Here is a 25,688-nt window from a genome sequence, read left to right as displayed (position 1 = left end):
GCAGGCTTGGGAAATGCGACACTACTGTTCGCATTTGCGAACTGAGGCTGACCAAGGGACCTTTGCAGTTGCGAAATTGGTCTCGCATTTGCGAATCAGTGGCCGTCGCATTTGCGACGCCTGGCTTCGCATTTGCGAACCTTGGCCTGCTTAGGCTGGTTTCGCATTTGCGAAACAACCTCCGCATTTGCGATAGCTGGACCTTTGCATTTGCAAACTCTGGCTTCGCAAATGCGAAACCTGTAGATCAGCTGATACCAGATTTTTTCCAAAATGAAAAATGCAATCCAATACCTATCCAAAACTCACCCGAGCCCTCGGGGCTCCAAACCCAATATACACACAACCTCAAAAACATCCTACGGACTTACTCGTGCGATCAAATCGCCAAAATAACATCAAAAACAACGGATCAAACCTCAAAACTCATGAATTCTTCCAAGTTTTCATAAAACATCAATTTTCCATTTTAGGTCCGAAACACGTCAAACGACGTCCGATTTCAACCAAACTTTACAGAAAGCGCTTAAACCATATATAAGACTTGTACCGGGCGCCGGAACCAAAATACGAGCCTGATACCATAGTCTTTTAATCAAATTTCATTTCCAATTTCCTTAGTAATTTCAGAAAAACAATTTCACAGAAAAATTTATTATTCGGGCTCTAGACCTCGGAATTCGACTCCGGGCATATGCCCGAGTCCCATATTTTTCTACGGACCCTCCGGGACCGTCAAATCACGGGTCCGGGTCCGTTTACCCAAAATGTTGACCGAAGTCAACTATATTCATATTAATATCAAAATTTAGCATTTTTCACACGGAGTTCATATTTAAGCTTTCCGGCTACGCGTCCGGACTGTGCACGCAAATCGAGGCAACCCTGAATGAGGTTTTCGAGGCCTCGAAAGTATGGAATGAGTGAGAAAACAGGTGATGACCCTTTGGGTCGTCACAATAAAGGTATAGAAAAACACAAAACACATCCTAATAACTAATCAATTTCAACCGGATTACGATCATGAGTTCCTTCTCCCTTCACTTCAACATTGAAGTCAACATATAGTGATGAAACATCCACCAACATGAATTTCACGACGAAACCTCGCTTGACATAATTATCCAAAACAAAAAGTTTCCAGCCTTCTTTGAACCTTCTTCGATCACCGACGCTCATAGATACAAACCACTCTTTGCCACGATAATGAAGAAGCGCGGTTTCAACTGTTAGAGGAAGATGCTTGTAGATTTTTCTTGGAATATACTGGGAAAAAAAAATAATTTTAGTAAGTTTTCGGAAAATATAAAGCTTAAACACAAAAAATATATACAAAACTGATGCATAACCAGATCATCGTAGTTGATGTATGAATCAGTCATAACCACTTCAAAAGTTGGAGGATTCTCTTCTTCATCCTCACTAGTACAAGAGTAAGTTAGGCATCATTTGGTAGAGTGAGAGGCGTCCATAGTTAGTGTTTGTAGGAGAGTGTGTTTTTAGGTCTTTAGTGTTTGAGTATATAAGAGTATGGGACTATACATTAATAACACACCAACCCATTTAACTTCCCCATGGTGCATTTAATGATAAATAATTAAATAATTTTAATTATTCTAGTAATTTAATTTTTTGAATGATAAATAATTCAAAAAAAAAATTCTAGTAATATGAAGATTGAAATTTTATAACATAACATTTCAACATAAAAAAGTACAACAACCATAACTAAAGGTTTGAATTTAACACAAACACATCCTAGTACCAAGTAAAAAACGGATTAGTACAAATAGGATATCCGTCTCCCTTCACGTCCACATTGAAGATAGCACGCAGTGGTGAAACATCAACCAACGTAAATTTGACGACGAAACCTCGCCTGATAAAATTATCCAACACAAAAAGTCTCCAGCCTACCTTGAACCTTTTTTGATCACCAACGCTCATAATTACAATCCACTTTTTGCCACGATGGTGAAAATACGCGTGTTCTAATGTTGGAGGAAGATGCTTGCAGATTTTTCTTGAAATATGCTGAAAAAAGGAAGAAAAAAAATAATACTATTAAGTTTTTGGAAAATATAAAGCTTAAACACAAAAAAATTATATACAATACTGATGCATAACCAGATTGTCATAGTCAATGCATGAATCAGTCATAATCACTTCAAAAGTTGGAGGAATCTCTTCTTCAATATCACTGCAAGTAGAAGAGTAAGATATGTCATTACTGCTAGTAGAAGAGTAATCTAGGGCTCGTTTGGTTGAGGGAGAGGCATCCACAGTTCAGGTTTGAGTATGTGAGTGTTTTAGGTCTTTAGTGTTTGAGTATGTGACCATATTTATAGGGGCCAAGCCAGTATCAAACACCCCCTGATCAAAAAGGGTGTATTGAATGCTAATTTTCCTGTCAATGAAAAAAATAACCTATTTTTTGCCACACTATCTGATTTTGTTTGAAGGGTGTATTCAATGCTAATTTTCCTGTCAGTGAAAAAAACAACCTATTTTTGGCCACACTATCTGGTTTTGTTTGAAGGGTTTACTGTTCATGTCAGTGGAAAAAATAACCTATTTTTGGCCACACTATCTGGGTGTATTGAATGCTAATTTTCCTGTCAGTGAACAAAACAACCTATTTTTGGCCACAGTATCTGGTTTTGTTTGAATCGTCGGAATTAATGGTGTTAGTTGAATTGCATTTATTATTTCGGTTACCAAAATTGTATTGATAACTAAAATTTTCGAATTCCCATGCAGATATTAAATCCTATTTATTATTCACATGCCAACCCTTTTTTGAACTGAAGACTATTCACATTTCAACCATATAGTTAGGGTTTGTAGTTAGGGTAGTAGAATAATGTATTGAATGAATACTATATTCCAACCATATGATACCAAAGTGATAACTGGAAAATACCAAAATAGAAATTTGATAACTGGAAAATAAAAGTACACATTACATAACTAGATATTTGATAACTGGAAAATAATAGCAACAAAATAAAAGCTAACAAAAGTTAAAAACAACACAAAATGGGTTTCCTACAAACATAAATTTAAATACTAGTTAATTTCAACTGGATCTTCGAGTTTCTTGGCCTTTCACGTGCAATTGGAAGACAACACATAATTGTGTAATTTCGACCAACTCAAATTTAATTAAACAACCCCACTTGATGTTATTATTCATCACAAAATATTTTCAGCCGTCCTTGAACCATCTTCGTTTGCCCATGTTAATTTCCATAAACCAAGCTCGCCATCATATCGAAGAACTGTTGTGCTATATGATTCAGGAATGTGGTCGTAAAATGTTTTGGAATATGCTGCAAACAAAAAGAAAAAAAATTGTTTGAAGTAATGCAATGTGGAACAACAAAGTTGTTCAACCATAGGTGATTTGTAGACAGATACAACCAAGAAAATGTATACTTGGTTGGTTGAGAGATTAATAATATTTTTCTTTACACCAAAAATTTTTTAGAAATACAACACTGCCAGTCTATGGGAAATTTTAGAAATAAAAAAAATTGTTTGTTTGATATTTTATTACAACCAGATCTGTTTGTTTGAAACTGAGAGATCAATAATATTTTTCTTTACACAAAAAAAAAAAGTAATACAACACTCCCAGTCTATGGGAAATTTTAGAAATAAAAAAAATAAAAAAATCTGTTTGTTTGATATTTTATTACAACCAGATCTGTTCATATGCTTGTTAGGTGGACTGATTCAAAATCGATATTTTTGAAACTGATCCGTTCATATGTTATTTCATTTCGCGATTTTGGGTTATTTCACCATTGTTGCCTTCGACCTTGGAGCTTTTTGGGCGATTCTGAAGAGAGAAATCAAGAGACTTCGTTTAGGTAAGGAATTTTGGACCTAAAACACACTTCTACGGTAATATTTCATGGATTAAGACTGAAATTAAAGGAACTAAAGGACTAAAAATGGAGGATTAGGGCTTGAGTTTAAGAAGCCTTTAAATTGGGATTTGAGGAGTCATTTGGACTCCGATTTTAGTATTTTTGATATGTATGAACTCGTGGGGAGATAAGGAATCCGTTGGTGTAAAAATTTCTGAGTTTCGAGAAGTGGGCCCGGGGTTCGGGTTTTGCTAATTTCGGGATTTTTGGTATTTTTCGATTATTTCGCTTGGGCTTTGTTCCCTTAGCATGTTTTGACGCCTTCATTCTGATTTTAGATAGATTCAACGCGCGTGGAGGCCAATTCGAAGGGCAAAGGAGTCGCGAGCTAGAGATTTAGCCGGTTCAAGGTGAGTAATGATGGTAAATGATGTTCTGAGGGTTTGAAACCCCGGATTGTGCATCGTAGTACTATATTGAGGCGAGGCACACGCTCGATGACGAGCGTGGGGTCGTGTACTATTAGGGATTTGGACTTGGTCCGTCCCGATTGATGATTTTACCGCGTATTTGATTGGAAACTATTTGTTATCATCGTTTATTGGGCTGAATGCCATATTTGGGCTTCGTGTCAACTACTTGAACCCTTCGGGGCTTTTATTTGATATTTCCTCACTGTTTTGACTTACTATTTGGACTCAGTCGGGTTAATTTCCACTGTTTTACTACTCAGCCATTTTTACTCGGTTTTGAGACTTAAATGATATTTTGGGCTGAGAAACACTGTTTTATTATTGCCCGAGGGGTTTGTGAGTATCTTTGACTGAGTAAGGCCGAGGGCCTATGTTGTGAGGAGACATTGATACTGATTTGAGGCCGAAGGCCTGAGATATGTACGCCACGAGGTGGCTTGAGTGATATGAGGCCGAGGGCCTAGATTTGATGCCACAAGATGGCTTGTTATTGCGCTTGGGCCGTAAGGGGGCCCCTCCAGGAGTCTGCACACCCCTAGTGAGCGCGGGTACCCATTGTGATGTGAGATTGAGCCCGAGGGGCTGTTACTGTTGTGAGTAATTGCCCGAGGGGCGGATGTGGTATTACTGTGCCCGAGGGGCAAATTCCTATTTGTTTATTTTATCATAATTAACTGTCAATTACCTGATTAGTGGTTTAAAGAGCATTTTCTTGATTTTACTGGTTTTTACTGAAATTAAATGATTTTTCTGCTTCATTATAGACTGTCGTATGCCTTACGTGTTTTCTTGCTTTCAGTCATTATTTATATTCGTTACTCACTGAGTTGGAGTACTCACTTTACTCCCTGCACCATGTGTGCAGATTCAGGCGTAGCTGGTTCCGCTCCGGAATGCTGACTTCCTCCAGTTCCAGGCGGGCCCTTTCAGAGATTACGAGGTAGTTGTTGACATCCGCAGCCCCGTGTCTCAACTCACCTATCATTTCTGTTTCCATACAAACATTTGTAGTAGTTTATGACTTTAGCAGACTGTATTGTGGCTCATAGATGCTCGTGACTTGTGACACCCCGGTTAGGGCTGTGTCGGGTTGGATTTTTCATATTTTTTCTTGATATTTCCGCTATTCAGTATCTATTAAATCGCGTTTAGACTATTTTGTGTTGGTTAACTGCTTTAAAAGATGAATTGGGTTTAGTCGGCTGGTCTTGTCTTCACGAGAGGCGCCATCACGACCGGGTCGGGATTTAGGCTCGTGACATAGAGGCTACATCAAGTGCAGTGATATTCGTTATTGAAGTGCAAGGATAGGAACATCTAATGCTTAGGTTTTTCATGTACGCCAGTGTTCAACCCTTGTAATTAAAATATTTATGGATTAATATGATTTTCTTATACTTTTGTCTATTTTTTTCCTTGTATTATTGTTATACTTATTAAAGGATAGTGGAATTATCGTCTGTGATTTTTGCTTGTTATAGTTTTTTCATGTTTATGAAAATTATTTTATACATTTTCCTAAACGACTAAAACCTCCTCAAAATACGACTAAAACCTAAACTACTGGGAAGAGGACTGAAAATTACACCTCCTCATCTTCTTTCAGATGTAATAGAACCCAGAAGAAAATTAAAAAAAAAAATCCTGACAATCTTAATACAATTTGGTCATAGAGAATTGGAAAAGTCATCACGAATAAACCTCCTCTTCGGATGAAAACAAAACGGAAAGAATAATGTTAAAGCGGGGATTCGAACTTGCGTGTGTGAGTATGAACGGGAAAGAAATAGGAGATTTGATCAACCAGCGGGTCTGGTTGGATTCAATATTAGAAGTAGTAGCTAATATGCCATTACAAACACTATAAGAAAAAATTTTGATATGTTTAAGTTTCATAATCAAAACAAGCACAATTTCTTCAAAATCAAAAAGTTCTACACCAAATAAAACAACAATGCAATTAGGCCAACTGAGAACTCCAAGTTTCAGCAATATTCTTTATTATATTTCCACGTCTTGATCGGCATTGAGATCAAACAAGCTTGATTGCGATTGTGTAGCGTCAATTTGCTGCAATTAAAATCAAACAAACACTATAAGAAAACATGATATTTTTAAGTATAAATCAAATATAGTCGCAAAAATTGTACCTCATTCACACCTAGGGAACCATCATGCTCAACGTTTGTACCTCTGCCTTGCCCATTAACCCTAACCCTACGTCCACCACTTCTACCGCCACCTCTACCACCACGATTTCCACCAACCCTACCACCACCCCTACCACCCCCTCTAACACCAGTTCTTGCGCCATTACTAGCTCCAAATACACCATGCGACTGTGAACTTGTAAAGTAGTATTCAATTCTTCCTCTATATCGATTCAAACGCAGCCTGCCACGTGAATTAGTGTGCTAGGGATCTCGTAGAGTGGTGCCTTCAGTTTCATCTGAGTCATCCTGGTCTTGGTTTGGCATGATCATTTTGTCGTCCCAGTTTTGAAGATCATGCACCATCTTCTTCAAATTATGCTTAACATATTAAACCTTCACGCTAGTGCCCAGTGCTATATCATAAGCCATGTCAAAATACTTCAACATGCTCCTGTATGTCTTATACTCAGGCGTCATGGTTGGGTAACCAACTTGATGGAACTGATTCAAGTGTGGCCTAATAACATCACTTATCCACCTTGTCAGTATATACCTTTCATCAATTTTATTAATCTTCTTGGGCGACAAGATCTTGAGTATATGGCAACAAAGTATCCCTCTAGACTCGAACCATTTGCAGCTGCAACTAAAATAGTCGCCGATAGGTATATATTCAACAATGTACTCAACTGGATTTCCATCATTTTTTGTTATAACTGAATAATCACTAACGATGAATTTCTCAACACCGGGGACAACTTGATGATCGTCGGGGCTGCTGACTACACAATGATACAATTTCCTTAGCTGTGTCTTGAAAATTTTATACACTGTACGCGTATAACACTGAATTGCCTACTGCTCCCACTTGAACATTGACTCGCACACAATTTGAAAGCCCTTTGACCTTTATTCCTCTTCCAACTCTTTCTCATGCTTAGCTCTTATAGCTAACTCATACTGGTGAACAAATATCCTAAGATTGCTTTGACGAGTAATATATCCATCAAAGAACGCATGCATCCCCTCACTTCTTTGCATAGATAGCATACCACCCCAAAAATACACATAAAGGTACACATGAACCCATTTTTCCTTCTCAGAGTAAAGCTTGTTGAACCAATTCCTTGTATGCAAACTATACCTTGCAATATATTCTGTCCACTTTCTCTCAAAAACTTCAACAGTTATGCTATCAAGGACCATGGATTTAAATTCTGCACATGCAATTTTAGAAGGACGAACACCACTTAAGTAAACAGGCAACTTTGAGAATATATGCCAAATACAATACCTATGTATTGTATTTGGCATCACTTCAGCAATGGCTACCTTAATGCTTTGACACTGATCAGTTATGATCGCATCTGGATGAACATTTCCCAAGGCATCAAGCCAAGTTCTAAAAACTAATTTGTAACTATCGATATCTTCATGAGACATGAGAGCACATCCTAGTAAGATGGACTGTCTATGGTGATTAATGCCGACAAATGAAGAACATGGCATATTATATCGATTCACAAGGTACGTCGTATCAAAGCATATCGCATCATGGAATTGCTCATACGCTGCCTTACAGCGTGAATGCACCCATACCGCATTTCGCAGCCTACCAATATTATCAACGTCGATAGAATAGAAAAACTCTCTATCCTTTACCTGGATTTCACGAAAAAGGTTGAGCAGCGACTGTGCGTCCCCTTCTTGCATTTCAAAATTCCTACTCTTCAAAATATAATTTCTACAATCCTTTGGAGTGCAACCCAAATTTTGCGGTCCACCACGTTGAACCTCAGCAAGTCTAATATTTTTGGAGGGTCTAATGCCAGATCGATCGGGAGCTACAAGATCCCTCTTTAAAGAATTACAAACAGACATATGTCCAGCCATCAGGCACGATACGGATGGGTGCAAATCATGATTGTGATCGTGAACGACCTTAGAGATGCGCTAACAACCAAAATCATCCAAAACAGCAGCTAGCCTAGCTTTACAATTGTTACTCTTGGTGGTAAACTTGATTTTGTGAATCCTAGTCCTATCACAACAGTAGGTTATATACCTGGCAGTGTCACCACCCTTCTTGTTGGAATTTCTTTTGATGACGGAGAATCCTCTCAGTCGTGCATGTTCTTTGTAGAATGCAAACAAAGTATCTTTATCTCTAAATCGCATTCCAGAGATTGGACCTACAACCACATCCTCTTCAGTGAATTCATTCTCTATTTCCTAATCTATATCGCATAACTCTAACTCATTTCCTAAAACCTGCTCCTCATCATCGTTAGCTTCTCCGTGATATTCTCCATCGGCTTCTTCTTCATCATCATCATCGTCTAAGTGTACATCATTGTTGAAACTGTCGTGAGAATCAACATCGACCCATTCGTATTCATTCAACAAACTATCGTCCGATGCCATCCCTAAAGATCTGTACAACCTGCCCCTAACTCGATCAAACCTATTATCTTGGTTGATATTCATGGTTGTTGTATTTATGTTTTCATTTGGATTCATATTTTATTACACCGCCAAATTTTTTGGGTTTGAATCCATTTTTAGAGAAGGAGAAAGTGTCCGCTGGTTTAGGGATAGACAAGGAGGAAAGTGTCCGCTGGTTTAGGGTTTGGTAATGAGGACGTATACAAAATCGTATACCGTATTTGTTTTTAAGAAAGGAAGAAAATACAATAATTTGTTAAAAAAATGTATAATTTGTATAAAATACACATAAATACAAGGGAAATACACAAAACTCTTCGTCTCCCAACATTTAATTTTCGCATACTTCAAGACTTGGAATTTAATTTTGGGTTTTGGAGGGGAAAATGTAGGCTAATTAGTTAGAGGATCATTTATGTATTTTCACTGGTGTGGCCAAAGTTGGGTCGCGCCAGTGTGGTCGTTTAGTATCTCCCAAATGTTAATATGGTCAATTTTATTGTTAATCGATGTTGAAGGTTAATTTCTTAGCTCCCATTTGGCCATATATTTAGGCTTTATTTTTTCAAAAAAAAAATTGAAAACATTGTTTGTTTATGAAATATGATCATGTTTTGGAGAAGAAAAAAATTCAAAAATTTTCAAATTCCCAAAAACTGATTTAGGTCACTTTTTGGGTGAAAATTTTTCTTCCACTCATAAAACTTCAACTTTTCTTCAAATAAAATGCATGTCCAAACACAAGTTCAACTTTCAAAAATTATTTTTCAACACAACTTCAAAAACTCTTTTTTCAAGTTTCAATTAAATTTATGTCCAAACACTAGCTTAATATGTGTGAAAATAGACAAAATATCAATTAAAATATACCAAAGGAAATAGCAATTTTACAAAACTAAGCTACTCATTTGCTAGATTATAAATATACAGTGTGTACCATAATAGTTTTGTCTTATTGGGAGGGCGCCTTTACAACACTTTTTCATCGTTTCCAAAAGAATCGGATCACTCCACCGGCGGCGGACTTAAGGTCTTTCACTTTCCTTGCTTTTTGCCGCTAATAAAAACCAAACATGCATTCTTTATTTAAAAATCATTGTATTATTAATTTTTTTTTTGGATAAAATAATGACAAAAATACATTCACTAACTTACAACCTGAGTATGTTCTTATACCCTTTTTGTTCAACCTTTGCTAGAACTAGAAATGCGTGTTTCTTTTAAAGCTTTTATTTTTTTTTTTTTTTTGCTGTTATTGTTGAAAAGTTCAGATACATTTGGTTAAGCTTTTGTCGGGGAGAAAATCAGTGTTTTTGAATCGAAGGAAGTGACTTGTCATGAAGTGACTTATACTCGGCAATGGGCATCACAAACATATTCCAAATTTCTGAGCTGCTGTATATGCATGCTTTATGTTGATTTTTTTTTCTTTCTTTTCACATTGTGATTGTTGTGCAGGAAGAGGGGGGAAAAAGTAAGTGCCTATGGAAATAGAGGAAGTACCAGCAACAGCACAAGGGGCACCTCTTTTCCCGCTGGCACTAGCACATATTCATCGCCTCACAATAGAAGAGATACAGGCTTTCACAAATGGACTGGAGAACCAGATTGGGCAAGGAGGGCAGGGAAGGGTCTTCCGGGGACAAATGCACTCACCAAACCCGGACCTAAACGGAAGACCTGTTGCTATTAAGGAGTACTCAGACACATCAGGACCACATGAAGCAAATCATTTGTCCCAGTTTCAACACCCCAACATCATTGGGCTGATAAGTGTGTGTGAGACAGACGACAAATTCTATCTGGTTACGCCATATATGGCAAATGGAGATCTACTCTCCAGATTCCGAGGTAAATTTCGGACTAAGTATCTATTTAAAATAATTTTATACTCTTCATTTTTGGAGCTCCATTTAATATTGCATATTATTGTTGCATTGCTCCATATGAGGCTATTCTGACTCATTAAATCAAAAAGACAAGGGGCACAAAGAAGTGCTGTAGGTTTTACATGTGATGGAAGGAAGTTGAAGATGCAATCCCTTCTGCTACACTGTGCAGCTGCATCTCAACTTTGGAGCATGTTTCTTAATATGTTTGAGGTCGAGTGAGATTTACTGCGATTAGTAAAAGAAGTACTCTGTGCTAGCAATTGGAAGGCTGAGCACATAAACAAAGAAGATTTGATAGGTCATACCCGGTTGCATCTAGCGGACCATTTGGAAGGAAATAAACCTATGAAGTTTTGAAAGAAAAAAGGACTCACAGTCTAGGTTGAAATTTAAAAATATTCGTCTTTTAGCAGCTTGGTGTAAGCTTAATGTGTTACCTGAGTTGGACAAATTGGTGTAGTGGAAAGTTATCTGCAGTGCAGCAAAGGAGCAACAAAAGAAAGAAATCAAAGTGTGGAGAACATAAGAGAGGAAGTAGGTAAAAATTAAGTGAAAAATGAGACAATGTTAGCACCTGATATTTCAGACCCCTGAGTAGACATTTTTCTGCAAACATAGAGCTAGAGCAACAACTTTTGCAGGGCTTTTGTTGCTTCAGTGCCTTGTTTTTTACCACTTCACTAATCTAGGTGAGACATTAAAGGGCCTCATAAACAGTTTCAGATCATTGAGATGTATTTATATATTTGTATAGCTGAACTAGTGCGTTAGCAGTTAGTTAGTTAGTTGCTTAGCTGCAATTAGGTGGTATCAGTCAGTCAGATAGTTACCGATATTTTGGTATAGTTAGCTACGTGTATATATATACTGTTGAAGTGTTAATAGAAATCAGTTTTTCAATTTCCCTAAATCAGACTCTCAGTTCTTCTCTCTTTTCATGTGAGATATCCAGATTTCTCCATTGGAGCTCATCTCAGGCTCAAATTGTTGCTCCATTTTACTAGTAGTTTAACAAAGATACTAGCCTGATGCAGCTCAATCTCCAAACAAAATATTAAGCTGTCTCTTTCCTCCGCAGGGGCTGTCATCTCGCAAATATGGTTCTCCTCAATTGCTTTCCTCTCCACACCCCTCACTCACCTTGACACCAACCTTTCCTATCTTGCAGAACATCCAACCACTCCACCACTCACATTAAGAGAACTGGCAAAGACAGCCTCAACCTGAAATTAAGTTATGGCATCATTGGGTTCCTTCGCAAACATGGGGCAACTTCTCTTAGGATGTTATAGCACTAGGCTTGACACTAGGATAGCTCTATCAAGCTATGTTGCTCGGACTCTCCGAAAATATCGATGGGTGCGTGTCAGATCCTCCAAAAATAGTGAGGATCCGACACGGGTGCGGCAGCTAATACATATGATCTTCCACTCCCAATTATTTGTCTTGGTAATTGGTATCTATCGGCGAAAGTACATAGTAAAGCTAAAAGGAACTGAATGATTTCAAAAACATTGAAACTAGCATTAGACAACAATAGGGAAAAGGCAAAATCTATTGTTTTAATGCATAAAGTTACAACATTTATCTTCAGAATGTGCAAGTTGAGCTTTCCAACAAGTTTCAATTACATGAATTCATAAAGCAATTTTTTTCCAACTCTTGACAGGTTTAGGTTGGGGAGAAATTGTTAATGTCCTAAGGGGAGTTGCACAGACAAGATCCCCGCTGATTTACAGGGATTTAAAACTGCCAACATACTTTTGGACGACGTAACTACACTTTCTTAAACTTATTTGTTTTCTATATCTATGGACTGATTGATAAAACTTACATGCAGGATTTGAATGGAGTTCTGTGTGACTTTGGGACAGTGAAACCAGCTGCAAGCGCAGAAAATGATAGTCGTTTCAGTTTTGGATATGCTGACCCTTTTTATGTAGCTCATGGTAAGGATACTTTTTGTTGTAGATATTTGCTAGATGTTTTTTTTAATCTAAAAAAACATCATGGTTTTGCTAAACTATCTATGATAATATGTAGGTATAGCCTACATATTACTGTAAGACAGAGACCGGACAATAGCCAGATTAAGAAGTTGAAGCAGTGGCTTGGAAAGGAAAAAGACAATTCAGCAGATGAGGAGGAGTATAATTTTGTTTTTTGGTGTGAAGAAAAAAACAAAAGGAAAGGGCATGTTGTCCATGAGCACGGGCGTCTCCATAAAATCAATGGCCTAAAGCCAATTTTTAATAAGATGCCTTATACTTTTTTATTAGTATGTATACACACACATGCAGAAAAAAGTTAGTGTTGCCAATTTTTTCCTACATGTTATTTATAGTATAACATTCTTAAATGATAAAACCTTTAACTTCACGTAGTATTATTATCTATGTTAGTAAGAGATAACTTAAATAAATAAGATGTTAGACAGGTATTTTCAATATGTTACCTTTAATATTGTTGTAAAAAAAGTATTTACTAATATGAAGATTTAAGTAATTTAATTCAAACTTCTAAAGTATTTTTAGTTTTAAAGAGTAGATAATCTTTCTTTCTTTCTTTCTTTTGTCCAATTTTTTTTTGTACTTTTTTTGGGTAAACTTTAATATTGTCTAAGTTGAAATAAAATCATAAAATCCATTATTAAGAAATTTTGGAAATCTAAATCAATGTGTTACTAATTTCCTACTCGAGCATTCTCAATCAAATTTTATAGAGTCTCAATTAAAATAAAACGGCAATCAGTGAATGTGTTATTTAGTTACCCGATATGAATGAAGCTGGTTGAGTAACACGTTCATAGGACAGTGATCTATAAATACTTGTTCATAATTAATCAACACGACTCAACAGAACTGGTGGCTTAAAACTAAAATATATTAAAAGACCCTGAAATTTCTTTCATAAAATTCACATATTGAGACAAAAAAAAAGTGTGAGCGAACAACATATAATATGTGGGTTAGGCGCACGTTATATGGTATTGAACTATCCCCTATAAAAAATATATCATTAAGTGAAAATGGTAAAAGGGTTAAGCCTATAATCGATCTCGTTTTGAACCTTATGACACGTGTCTCGTGGATTTCGTAGTTTAAAAAAGTGAGACACAAAAGAACTTGCTTTCTGATGTGTGGATCAATCAAATGTAACAAAAAAATAATTAATTTAGAGAGTCTGAGTTAAAATTAGAAAGTAAAATCGTAAAAAATATAAATAAAGAAAGAGAGAAAAATAGAATTGCTGAGAAGATAAATATATTATTTAATTTAGCGAGAGAAATATTTTATCCTAACTTATTCAATATTACCTCTACCAAATTTTAAGAAAATTTAAAATATTTTATTAATAATTTTATGAATATAAATGACATATATAATATTATAATATAGCAGTACTTTATATTTTTGGGACCTTAAATATTTGTGGTCTAAGGCAAAAGTTTCATTTGCTTTAACACAACTGGGCGTCCAACGTGAGCAGAGTGTGGGTGTCCATCGTGAGCAGAGTGTGCGTCCAACCATTGATCAAGTAATTGATGTCTTACAGCGATTGAACCAGAGGCGTGGGTGTCTAGCAATTTTTTGAACAAAGAAACCAGGAAAGACTTTAGCGACACATCTATTTTGCCAGTTTTTGTAATTAACGCATTACTTTTTTGCAATCGAGACAGAAAGATTTGAGATTGATTCTGAAATTTCACACAGTTTGATGCATAAGTCGGTTAAGTAGACAAGAAAAGTATTAACACTTGAACAAGGAATGAAGAAATCCAGATCAGATCTATACTTACCTTTGTGAACAACAGAGATTGAGAGGAGAACGAGGATGTCCCTAAGTAGATAGGAGGAGAACTGGTCACCCACCGCTTCGGTTCTCTAGATAGATTCGCCCAGCAAACTACTCCTATCATATCTTGCCACGTCATTAATATTATTAATTTAATAATTATAGTAAAACAAAACTTTGCCATTATTGAAGGGTAAAAAGTGGAAATTTGCACCGTTACTAGTCTGTCTAAATTCACGGTGTCCTATAGAAAAAGGTTTCTTTATCTTCTTTAATAGCAACGTGGTCCACTTTTAGTGGTTGAAAATTCATAAAAAATGAAGTGTGCCAGTCTATATCATATGATGTGTTAAAAAACATTATGTATACTTGTAGTTTCAAATGCAAATAGAGAAAGAAGTCTTTTGGGAATAATATGCAGCAAAAACTAGCTTAGATAAATCAAATTTGAGAAATTAAAAATTAAAAAAAAATTTACTTACCGTATGTACTACTTACTTCATATTCTTAAAGATATTCGTATCACTTATAAATTGTAGTATTAAAAATTTGAGACTGTTCCCTTTTATTTTCAAAATAATTCTCAAAAATAAGTGGACCTTTTAATATGCAATAATGACGTGAAAATAGAAAAAGAAATGCTTTACCCATAATTGACTAGTTAAAGTGAAATTTCACCACCAGTGTGTCTAATCCGGATGTCGTGGGATTCTCGCGGTGGGGATTGATCTTATAAAAAATCATTCATCTTGAATTAGGTAAATGCGTCCGCAAAATGCTGTCAAGATTTGGTTAAACTCTTGATAGATCTGTGATCAGATTTGGATGGTTGCGGTTAGGGGTGTACATAGGTCGGGCAGGTTCGGATTTTTCAATTATCAATCCAAATCAATGGTGTCGGGTTTTTAAATTTATAAACCAAATCAAACCAAACCAACAAAGTTAGATTTTTCAATCTCGGGTTTTCTCGGTTTTTTGGATTTTTTTTTGGGCAAAGTATTCATGGCATAAAATATGTAACTTTTCCTAGTAAAATACAACTATATAATGTATTTTCCAAAAACTAACACAATAATATGAGATAAGTCATAGCATTATACTAAAATATTCAATAACAAGATAAAATAATAAAATTACATAAAACAAATATTACTAATTAATATGCTATAATAAAAATTAACATAATCTAAAAATACTATATAGGTCATGCTAAAATAAGTATAGCTAATAAGTACTCTAAAGGAAAAGATAAACTAAGTTATGCATTTTCATTATAAACCAATGTAAACTAAAATAATTATCCAACACTATCGTCATTCCTAGTATTCAATTGAATTTCTTTTGTTAGCATTAGTATTGATATGAACTTTGTTTGAGTTATTGCATTTATGAGCTTTAAAAATTATTTAACATTCAAGAATGTTAACTCTAAACTTGATATAATACGTTAAACGATAAAATTGTGAAAAAGTTTAAGAAATATTTATAAATTATATTACAATAAATATTTATATGTATAAAATATTTTTTAAAAATATATAAATATGCTATCGGGTTGGTTTGGTTTCGGTTTGACTTTTTTTTAGTTAAAACCAAACCAAACCAAACCAATTATGGTCGGGCTTTATTTTTCAATACCAAATCAAATCAAACCAAACTATATCGGATTTTTTTCCGATTTGATTCGGATTATCGATTTCTTTGTACACCCCTAGTTACGGTGATATGGCTAAGATGGTTACGAAGGAAGGAAGGAAATGGTTCCACATGGTGGTGGAAAAGGGCAGCTAGTTGGAATGGTAAGCTTAGAAGTGGCAAACGGGCCCATCGAAAATGGACAATGCAAAAACGGATAAATTATCCAACCCGGTCCATGTTTAATACGGATAAAAAATGAGTTATCCAATGGATAATATGAATATAATATGGATATCCATAATGTACTACTCCATTTACACTTCAATATCAAGAGATATATAGGCGGGCGCGCACACACTCTTAAGAGGTAGGATGGGTAGTTGTTGAAGGAAGTGTCTCAGGAAGGGAGGTGAGTTCAGCCACGTTTTTTATTGGAGATTTAAGAAAAAATGGTAGGATACCTTGAGCTTAATCTAGCTTCTTCTTCCTTTGTGAGCCTTGATTTGATGCCGCAAATTAAGAAGAGCAGGGGGGATTAAGATGAGCATGGGGGGAGGGGATTTTTTATTACATAAAAGACTAAATACAAATTGGACTTTCACATAGGATGGTGAGATTCTGTCTTGTCAAAGGAAGGAGCTAGATTTGGCTTGTTCGAGATAACGAGTCAAAGAATTTTCAAAAGAAGGATATATTCAGCTCCAGTTAACGTCCGATAGCATAGACGTGGGAAAAAAACGTTAAGAAACACACAAAGTGGACATGACAATAGAATTCTAAATCTACTGAAAAGAGAGATTAAATGCCCTGTTATCAATCGTATGCTGGTAACAAGGCTAGCGCATTGCATTGGCTTCAGCAAACAAGTTTACCAGCATTTCCATCAAAATGAAAGGGTCAAATTAGTATCCACTGTAAACCTACTATCTAACTGATCCACTTAGTACATGCATCACTGGGCATTAATTGGAAGGGAAGCCTGATGTATCACATTAACGTCTAACATTTAACATCTTAAGAAAGAACTCATTTCCTCTCTACATGTTGTTGCACAACATGTAAAGCCTCCAGACGGTTAACAACTTCTTTCATTAGTGGTCGCTTCTTTTCTTCTTCATCCAAATACTGCATTGCAAGATTTGTCATTTTAGGTCCATCACGACGATCAAAGTCTGGATCATCATCAAGACTTTGGTGCACAAGTGAACACTAGGCTTGTACTCTTTCAAGGCCCACAAATCAACTGCAGTCGCTACGGTATTTTTCACATCAATAACTCTTTTGCTCATAAGATCTAAGAGCAAAACACCAAATGAGTAAATATCGGATTTGACAGTCCACGCACCTGCACATATTTTACAAGCATGAAAAGTGCATAAGAACGGATGCTTCAGCGAAAGAAAGAAAGAAAGAACAACGAAATGGACAGGCTGTGAAAGATAGAAGCACCATTTCTTTTCGCAAGTCCAAGTAAAGCAGCACACTAAAAACAAGAAGAATAAAGTCGTACTCTAAAAGGAAAAAGGAAACTAGAAATGGTTTCAAAAACTCCATGGTGCTTTACTTGGACTTGCTTAGAATTTATTCCCTACAAGTTCTTATCGGGCTTCACATTTAATCCCTACAAGTTCTTATCGCAAATTGTTGTTTCCTACAAACCATCATCTTGGTTTCAGAAACTTCTGGATAAATTTGCTTAGAATGGTAGGACAGAAAAAAAGAGAGTGGAAAGGATGATGTATTTTAAACACAAAATTAACACAATTATTCGCCTCTTTTCCTCCAAAGATATTGTGTCAACCTTTATACATCAAAAAATTAACAAGGGGTCAATTTGGAGCTTGGCAGGACGACAACTCCAATAAGTTTAATGAGAAATGTTTTCAATACACCAAACTTCTAAAATTGATAGAATCAAGTGGCACCTCCACAAGAGTGTATTACCTATCACCAACATGTAAATATAATGAAAACAACGCTAATTTACAACTGTTATATTTGATTGAAACAATGACTGGGTTTAGGGACTAGTACCACATTGAGCAACATCTGGAGCAATGTAGCCAAAAGTTCCAGCTTCACGATGACTGACTGTCTTATCCAAATTACTTCCAAGTAACATACCAAATTCAAACAGGATGGGATTGAAATTCTGGAGAGAAAGAACAGACACTATTTTTACTCAGTCATGAAATATTGTGTGCAAACACAAAATAACAATGTCAACACACGACCAGGAACTTTACATACCCAGTGGAAACAACAAAATGTATTTGTAATAACGTACCTTGTCGAGCACTATGTGAGCTGGATTAATGTTGCGAATCAGGTATTGTGACTTTTGACCATGCAAGACATTCACCAAGCGAGCTAATGCAAGTGCAGCCCTAACTCTGTCCAGCCATTTGAACTCATCCGAACAAGAAAACTAGAAAAAGTAATTACATTGTCTGCACATCTCGTCCTCCTTTTTTTCATGAATAAATTTTTCCGCCTGTCACCGTGATTAAGAAAAGGATTTCCTACATGTGTCTACCCTCCCCCCCCCCCCCAAGCCCTCTTTTTTTAAGGTCTCTTCCCCATATAACAGCTATTTCCACCTTCTAGTGACAACAGATCTTTTACTCAATGGTCTCACTAGTATAGACCTCGATATGGCAACATGAAATGCGCTTAACAGCAGAAGATACTCAAGACAAGGTTGAACATGTAATATTATTTTTTTATTACCGTACTGTCCGGCCAGCTTGCGCACACCTCGACTAATTCTAAGGGGTACCTTCTACCTTCCACTAGCACAGGTACCGGATAACTCTATCCACCAAGACTTGGATTGATGGGAAAAAATCAATAAATATAAATATGAGAGTAGAGGGGTACCTTGAATGATAAAGTTATACAAGGTGTCACGTGGTTTGAGATCGTAAACAACCCCCAGAATTTTATCCTCTCGACAATATCCAATCAATTTCACTAAGTTCGGATTGCCCCTAATCCTTGGATCTTGCAAGAATTTAAGTTCATCCTACAAGCACATACAAGCAATCTTCCAGACTAAGCATAAACTAGGAAAAGAATCAGTAGGTAAGAGATTGTGCACACACACATAATAAAGACACAAACCTCAAATCTCACTAGGTCTTTATTGTCTCGAAGAACCCTAGGATCAAACAGAATCTTGACAGCCACATCCTTGGTAGTTTCATCTTCTTGATTCAAACCCACAGGCATCTTCCCACGGTAGAGCTTACCATATTGAGAGATTCCAATAAGATTATCTGGAGAAAATTGACCCGTATACTGTCTCAATTTCTCAAATGTGAGGTCAAGAAGATCATTTTTCACAGTGAGATCAACAATATCACTTTCCACAGTGAAATCAAAAATATCACTTACGTCAGGAAGATCATTTTTCACTGGGTATTCTTTTCCTATACAAGACAGGCTGAAGCAACCTGTAAAGAAGTGACAAGAGGGTCATACAGCATTATAACAAGAAGGGATTGAAATCTGTAAATGATCATAGGAGAATTGAAATTTTGTAACAAAATACCAAGAACAAAAAAGGAAACACCCAATTGCATGCGTCAATAACGTAGGAAGCTATATTAAGATTTAGGGCAGGCATGACATTATCAACCTAAGCGGCTTTTTCCATGTCGAATCTCATATACAGAATTTGTGCCTCCGCCCCTCGTAATCAGACCATATGAAAATTTTGAATAATACGAAACGCATTCTAAATTTCTTCTAAAAAAATCAGAGATATCGTACGGCCTCTGGGAAGATAAACTAAACCAAAACCCTAGAAATGGAAATAGATCGGCACGTCAAAAATAGATACAAATCAATATAAAAGAATGAAGATAAATCGAAAATAGTCACCTTTAGAGCGCCAGAAAGGCATGATTTTGACGAAGAATTCTTTCTTTTTGTTTCACTCACTCAGGATTTTGCCGAAGAACGAGGTTCTGCAAATTTTCCTTGTGTACAAAAGAAGTCAATAGTACTATTTGTATAATAATTCAAATTATTAATGAGGATCAATTTAGCACCAATTTTTATTATTTTTATTTTTCATTTGCTTTGGTACCGAAATTAATGGTGATTAAAGTTAGTAGTTGGAGGGTACTCCTCCTACGGAGAAGTTGTTTATAAGAGGAGACTTCAATGGTCATATTGGGTGTCTGTTGGGGGTTATGGCTAGGTGTATCGGCTTTGGGGATATGAACGGAGGAGGTAATTCACTGTTAGATTTCGCTAGAGTTTTTGAACTAGTGATCGTGAAGCTAGTTTTTCGAAGAGGGAGGAGCATTTGATTACTTTCCGAAGTATGGTGGCTAAGACTCAAATTGATTATCTCCTCCTCAAGAGGTGCGATAGGGGGTTGTGTAGAGATTGTAAGGTGATCCCGAGTGAGAACCTCGCGACTCAACATAGGTTTTTGGCGATGGACGTCGGTATCTTGATTAGAGGTAGAAGAGGTGTGTACGGGGTCAACCGAGGATCAGATGGGGAGTGTTGACTAAGAATAATGCGCAGGAGTTGGAGGGGCGGCTGACGGCTATGGGAGCCTAGAAACGTTGTGGGGGTGCTAGCGCTATGTGAACGGCGACGGCGGATTGTATTAGGAGGTGGCGAAAGGGGTGTTAGGGGTCTCGAAGGGTTACTTTGGCGGGCCCCAAGGTGACTGGTGATGGAATGGCGTGGTCCAGGGTAAAGTGGAAGCAAAGAAAGTGGCGTACCTTAAGTTAGTGGAGAGCACCAACGAGGAGCAGAGAAGAGCGAACATAGTAAAATACAAGGAAGCTAGGAAGGAGGCGAAATTAGCGGCCGCAATATTCAAGTTGGGATGAATGGTTAAGGTCTAATAGGGCTGCGGTAACTGGAGCGGAATCGCTCCTGCCGAGATGGCCGTTGCTCGCCGGTTTACCTGCAAATAAGCAATACAAGCATATATTGTGCGTAAATTTAAACATGATGCAAGTTCCCGTAGGACCATGAATGTTGTCTTTGGACGGTTAGGATGACGTCCTCGGACCATGACGTCCTGGGCCATGAAGTGTATAATAAAGGATTCGCAGGCTATGAAATGATGTTCTCAAGCTATGAGAATGATACCTCCGAACCATGATGCCTTCGAATAATGATATGCGAAAAATTAAAGGGATCTTCAGGCCATGATATGGCGTTCTCGGGCTATGCGAATGATGCCTCCGAACGATGACGCCCTTAGATAATTTGGCGATCTTTTAGCCCATGAAATGCAGTAGATGGCGATCTTTCGACCCATGAAATGCAATAAATGGCGATCTTTCAGCCATGCAGAATGTAAATAAGGTGGCGATCTTTCAGCCAATGCAAATGTAAATAAGGTGGCGATCTTTCAGCCATGCAAGTGTAAATAAAGTGGCGATATTTCAGCCATGCAAATATAAATAAGTTGGCGATCTTTCAGCCAATGCAAATGTAAATAAGGTGGCGATTTTTCAGCCATGCAATGCAGCAAATGCAGATGGAGACAGTGTTCAGTCTCGGAAGGCAGAATGGTAGCTTTATGCATTGCAGAAAATGCAGATGGAGACAGTGCTTAGTCTCGGAAGGCAGAATGGTAGCCTTATGCAATGCAGAATATGCAGATGGAGATAGTGCTTAGTCTCGGAAGGTAGAATGGTACTTATGCAATGCAGAATATGCAGATGGAGACAGTGCTTAGTCTCGGAAGGCAAAATGGTAGCCTTATACAATTCAGAAAATACAGATGGAGACAGTGCTTAGTCTCGGAAGGCAGAATGGTAGCCTTATGCAATGCAGAAAATGCAGATGGAGACAGTGCTTAGTCTCGGAAGGCAGAATAGTAGCCTTATGCAAGAGATAAAAGGCAAGTGGTAATAGAATTTTCTTAGCTGATGGCTGATTGTGATATTGTGGCCGCTGGGGATATTGTGTGCGGATAACAACTGTGAATAGGTGTGACGGTTCTGAGAGTTGTATTTCTGAACAATATGAGTGTATAATATAGTCGATGACTTTGCGACTTGGGTGCCTGCATCCAAAGAAAAATCGTGAGTTTTGTAAAGGGGAAAGGTTAGTTCGTATCCCCGCTAACTTTGCTTGACTTGCTCAGCTCCTATTTCGGTGTACTGTGCGTAACATTGGGGTAGCGTTGCTAAACAAAGCAATTTTGGTAACAAACATGCATGATTTAGTAAAAATGTAACATAAATACATAATCGAGAATAGTTTTCTTTAGATGAACCGACGACCGTGACGTGGTTCAAGACATTGCAACCTTTCTTGCTCCGGAATTTTGAGGGTCCTCCTCAAAATTCTGCCCCAGTTTACTAGGTTGGTGCTTCTGACGGCTGCTTGCGGTGACTGGCTGAAATTACTTCGGAATTTTGAGGGTCCTCCTCAAAATTCTGCCCCAGTTCCCAATTACGGGGGGAAATAAAAATTTTATTGACTTGTGACCGAACCCATAGGGCTGCTTACGTATCCCCTCTTAAATGGGAATCAGGTCAAGCGTAGTTCAAATTACATCATATGAGGAAAGCATAAAGGTTACACATAGTATCGCTTGACTGCATATGAATTGATCGACTTTGGCCAGACTTCTCCGTCCATTTCCGCAAGTATGAGGGCTCCTCCTGTTAGAACCCGGTGAACCATGTACGGACCCTGTCAGTTGGGAGAGAATTTCCCTCTGGCTTCATCTTGATGCGGGAAAATTTTCTTTAACACCAGCTGCCGCGGTGTGAATTATCTCGGCTTGACTCTTTTGTTGAAGGCTCTGGACATTCTATTCTGATAGAGCTGACCGTGGCAAACTGCATTCATTCTCTTTCCATATATAAGAGCTAGCTGCTTGTAACGACTCTTCACCCATTTTGCATCGTCGAGCTCAGCTTCTTGTATGATCCTCAAGGAAGGGATTTCTACTTCGGCGGGAATGACCGCTTCTGTACCATATAGCAGCATGTAGGGGGTTTCCCCAGTTGATGTGCGGACTGTGGTATGGTATCCCAATAAAGCAAATGATAGCTTCTCGGGCCACTATTTATGCTTCTCTATCATTTCCCTCTGAATCTATGTCCGTTTGTTGCGTTGTCTCGTTGCATGTCACAGTCATTGGTTCATCAAGATAAGTAATAGTAATGCTGTATAAATAAAGCTCACCATTCAAGTAAGTCACTTTACCCGGCGCTTACTGTCTTCTTTCTAGCCTAAATGAGAGAAAATAATAAGAGTAAGATTTATAAGGAAACCGAAATGCTTTGATAAATTTCATAACTGTTTTGAACATTGGAGATCTTATTGCGAAGTTTAAAATGCGAAAGGAAAGTCAACTAGTAAAAATAAAAGATAGTGCATGATGCTTGTTCAGCCTTGCTACCCCGAGGCTTTCTGGGCCCTGGTGGTTCTGATGGTCCAGTTGTTGAGGCGTGCTCCTCGGCTTACTGCCTGTATGGAAGGGCCTTCCTCCCCTCCTCCTCGAAAATGACACAGCAATCCATATCATCGTCTTCTAGGAACAAATTCCTTACTGTTGCCAGTGCTTCCTCTTCTTCTGACCCATAAATAATGTTGGCTGGCTGGAAAGTCTGCTCCAAATGTGGTATTGGCTGCTCCAGCGGATAGTAAGGACCGTGCCATGGTGGCGACCAATTATTGAATTCCTCCCAAGTATACTCATATCCCAGACCAAAGTTGGTACCATGTTTCTTTAGTTTGATAGGCTTAGCGATTCCTTGGAGATTTTTGCCGAGCCCTTTGCCAGGTTCGTACCCACACCAATTTAGTATGCTCTCGATCTTGTTGTCCCACCATTTGTCCTTGTCGACGGCGTTTACTCGCTCGATGTGGTGATAGGTCTCCCCGCCTATCTTTCTTCTGCCTCTGATTGCTGGGATGGTCTGGCGGCTGTATATGGGGTTGCTATCGTCGCCGTGAATGATCACCTCTTGGTGGTTCCACTCAAACTTCACTGCCTGATGTAGTGTGGATGCTACGACCCCAGCGGCATGAATCCATGGTCGTCCCAACAACAAATTGTAAGATGACGGCACGTCTATCACTTGAAAATCAACATCGAACCAAGTAGGCCCCATTTGCAAACACAGGCTAATTTCCCCAATGGTGGACCTTTGGGAATCGTCGAAAGCGTTGACGTTGATGGCCCCATCCTTGATCTCATGCAGCCCCTTTCCTAATGTCCTGAGTGTTACCAACGGACAAATGTTGAGGCTGGACACTCCATCAATCAGGATTCTGGTGATAAAATAATCTTCGCATTGCACGGTGATGTGCAACGCCTTGTTGTGACTCAACCCTTCTGGTGGCAGCTCATCTTCATGAAAAGTTATCTTGTGACTTTCCAATACCTGCCCTACCATGTTCGCATCTCTCCTCCGGTGATGTTGCTTGGTACATATGCCTCACTCAGCACCTTTAACAAGGCATTCTTGTGTGCATCGGAATCCTATAGCAAAGCTAGGATAGAAATTTGTGCCGGTGTTTTGTTCAGCTGATCAACGATCGAGTATTCCTTGGCTTGTATCTTTCTCCAGAGATCATCGGGCCCGGTTTCAGCGATGGTTAGCCGCCCTGAGGCCTGCTTGCTTGACTCATCCAAATGTTCCGGAGTATAAACCCTACCGGTTCTTGTCATGCCCTGGGCCGCAACGGTTTCCCCGATCTTGACCTTCCCTTTTCTTCTTGCCTCGGCTATATAGTCCCATGGTATGGCCTTGGTATGGAACGGTGTCATGGCCGACATTGCTACTGGAATGGGCACCTTTACTCCGAACGGAGCATGTGCTTTGGAAGGTACAACCACAACTTCAAATGGTGTGGGTGCGTTTGCTGGAAACGCAAACTCGACCTCAATTGGCGTTGGCGTCTTTGCAGAGGATGGTGCTTCAAACTCAAGTGGTACGGACATGTTTACCTCGGCATCCTCAGAAGGCTGAATCTGGACTACAATCGGATTAAGGGTGACTATTGGCTTCTTCAGATCGTCACCTTCTGTAATCAAACTGATCGATCCCTTGGGGTCCCAATCATCCTCTATTTCAATCATGTGAACGCCTCCACCCTTGTAGTCTGGTAGAGGGTTATTGCGGACATTCGGAGCAGGCTCCTTTGCCACTATAATCTTGTTATCAATCAAAGTCTGGATCTTATCTTTCAGAGAGCGGCATTCATCAATGGTATGTCCTTTCATGCCGGAGTGGTATGCACAGGATTTGTTCGGATTAACCCATTGAGAAGGGTTCTCAAGGGTTATAGCAGGGATAAAGGTGACAAACCAGCAGCTTTGAGCCTTTCGTATAGTTGGTCAATTGGTTCAGCAATGGCGCTATACTGTTTGGGAGATCTGCGGTCAAAATTTGGTCGAGGTCTAGGGGAGTTTTG

The 25,688-nt window shown here is 38.1% G+C and overlaps 2 protein-coding genes and 1 long non-coding RNA gene across 3 annotated transcripts; all 3 read right to left on the bottom strand.

Moving 5' to 3' along the window:
• LOC109230064 (protein FAR-RED IMPAIRED RESPONSE 1-like) lies at positions 7,411 to 8,925 on the bottom strand. The gene is made up of 2 exons (XM_019395596.1): positions 8,773 to 8,925; positions 7,411 to 8,454 (listed from the first exon to the last, which is right to left on the bottom strand). Exons 1-2 carry the CDS (start codon positions 8,923 to 8,925, stop codon positions 7,411 to 7,413), a joined length of 1,197 nt encoding a protein of 398 aa, XP_019251141.1.
• On the bottom strand, positions 12,342 to 14,704 carry LOC109229135. Its single transcript, XR_002068512.1, has 2 exons — positions 14,638 to 14,704; positions 12,342 to 14,417 (listed from the first exon to the last, which is right to left on the bottom strand). It is a non-coding gene; the product is annotated as an uncharacterized LOC109229135 (long non-coding RNA).
• On the bottom strand, positions 17,298 to 20,178 carry LOC109230063 (probable receptor-like protein kinase At5g56460). The gene is made up of 7 exons (XM_019395595.1): positions 20,157 to 20,178; positions 19,395 to 19,726; positions 19,172 to 19,296; positions 18,559 to 18,664; positions 18,306 to 18,423; positions 17,480 to 17,616; positions 17,298 to 17,396 (listed from the first exon to the last, which is right to left on the bottom strand). Exons 1-7 carry the CDS (start codon positions 20,176 to 20,178, stop codon positions 17,298 to 17,300), a joined length of 939 nt encoding a protein of 312 aa, XP_019251140.1.

Source organism: Nicotiana attenuata, chromosome 7, assembly GCF_001879085.1.
Source record: "Nicotiana attenuata strain UT chromosome 7, NIATTr2, whole genome shotgun sequence".
Classification (NCBI taxonomy): Eukaryota; Viridiplantae; Streptophyta; class Magnoliopsida; order Solanales; family Solanaceae; genus Nicotiana; species Nicotiana attenuata.
This window is presented reverse-complemented; position numbering and strand designations above follow the sequence as displayed.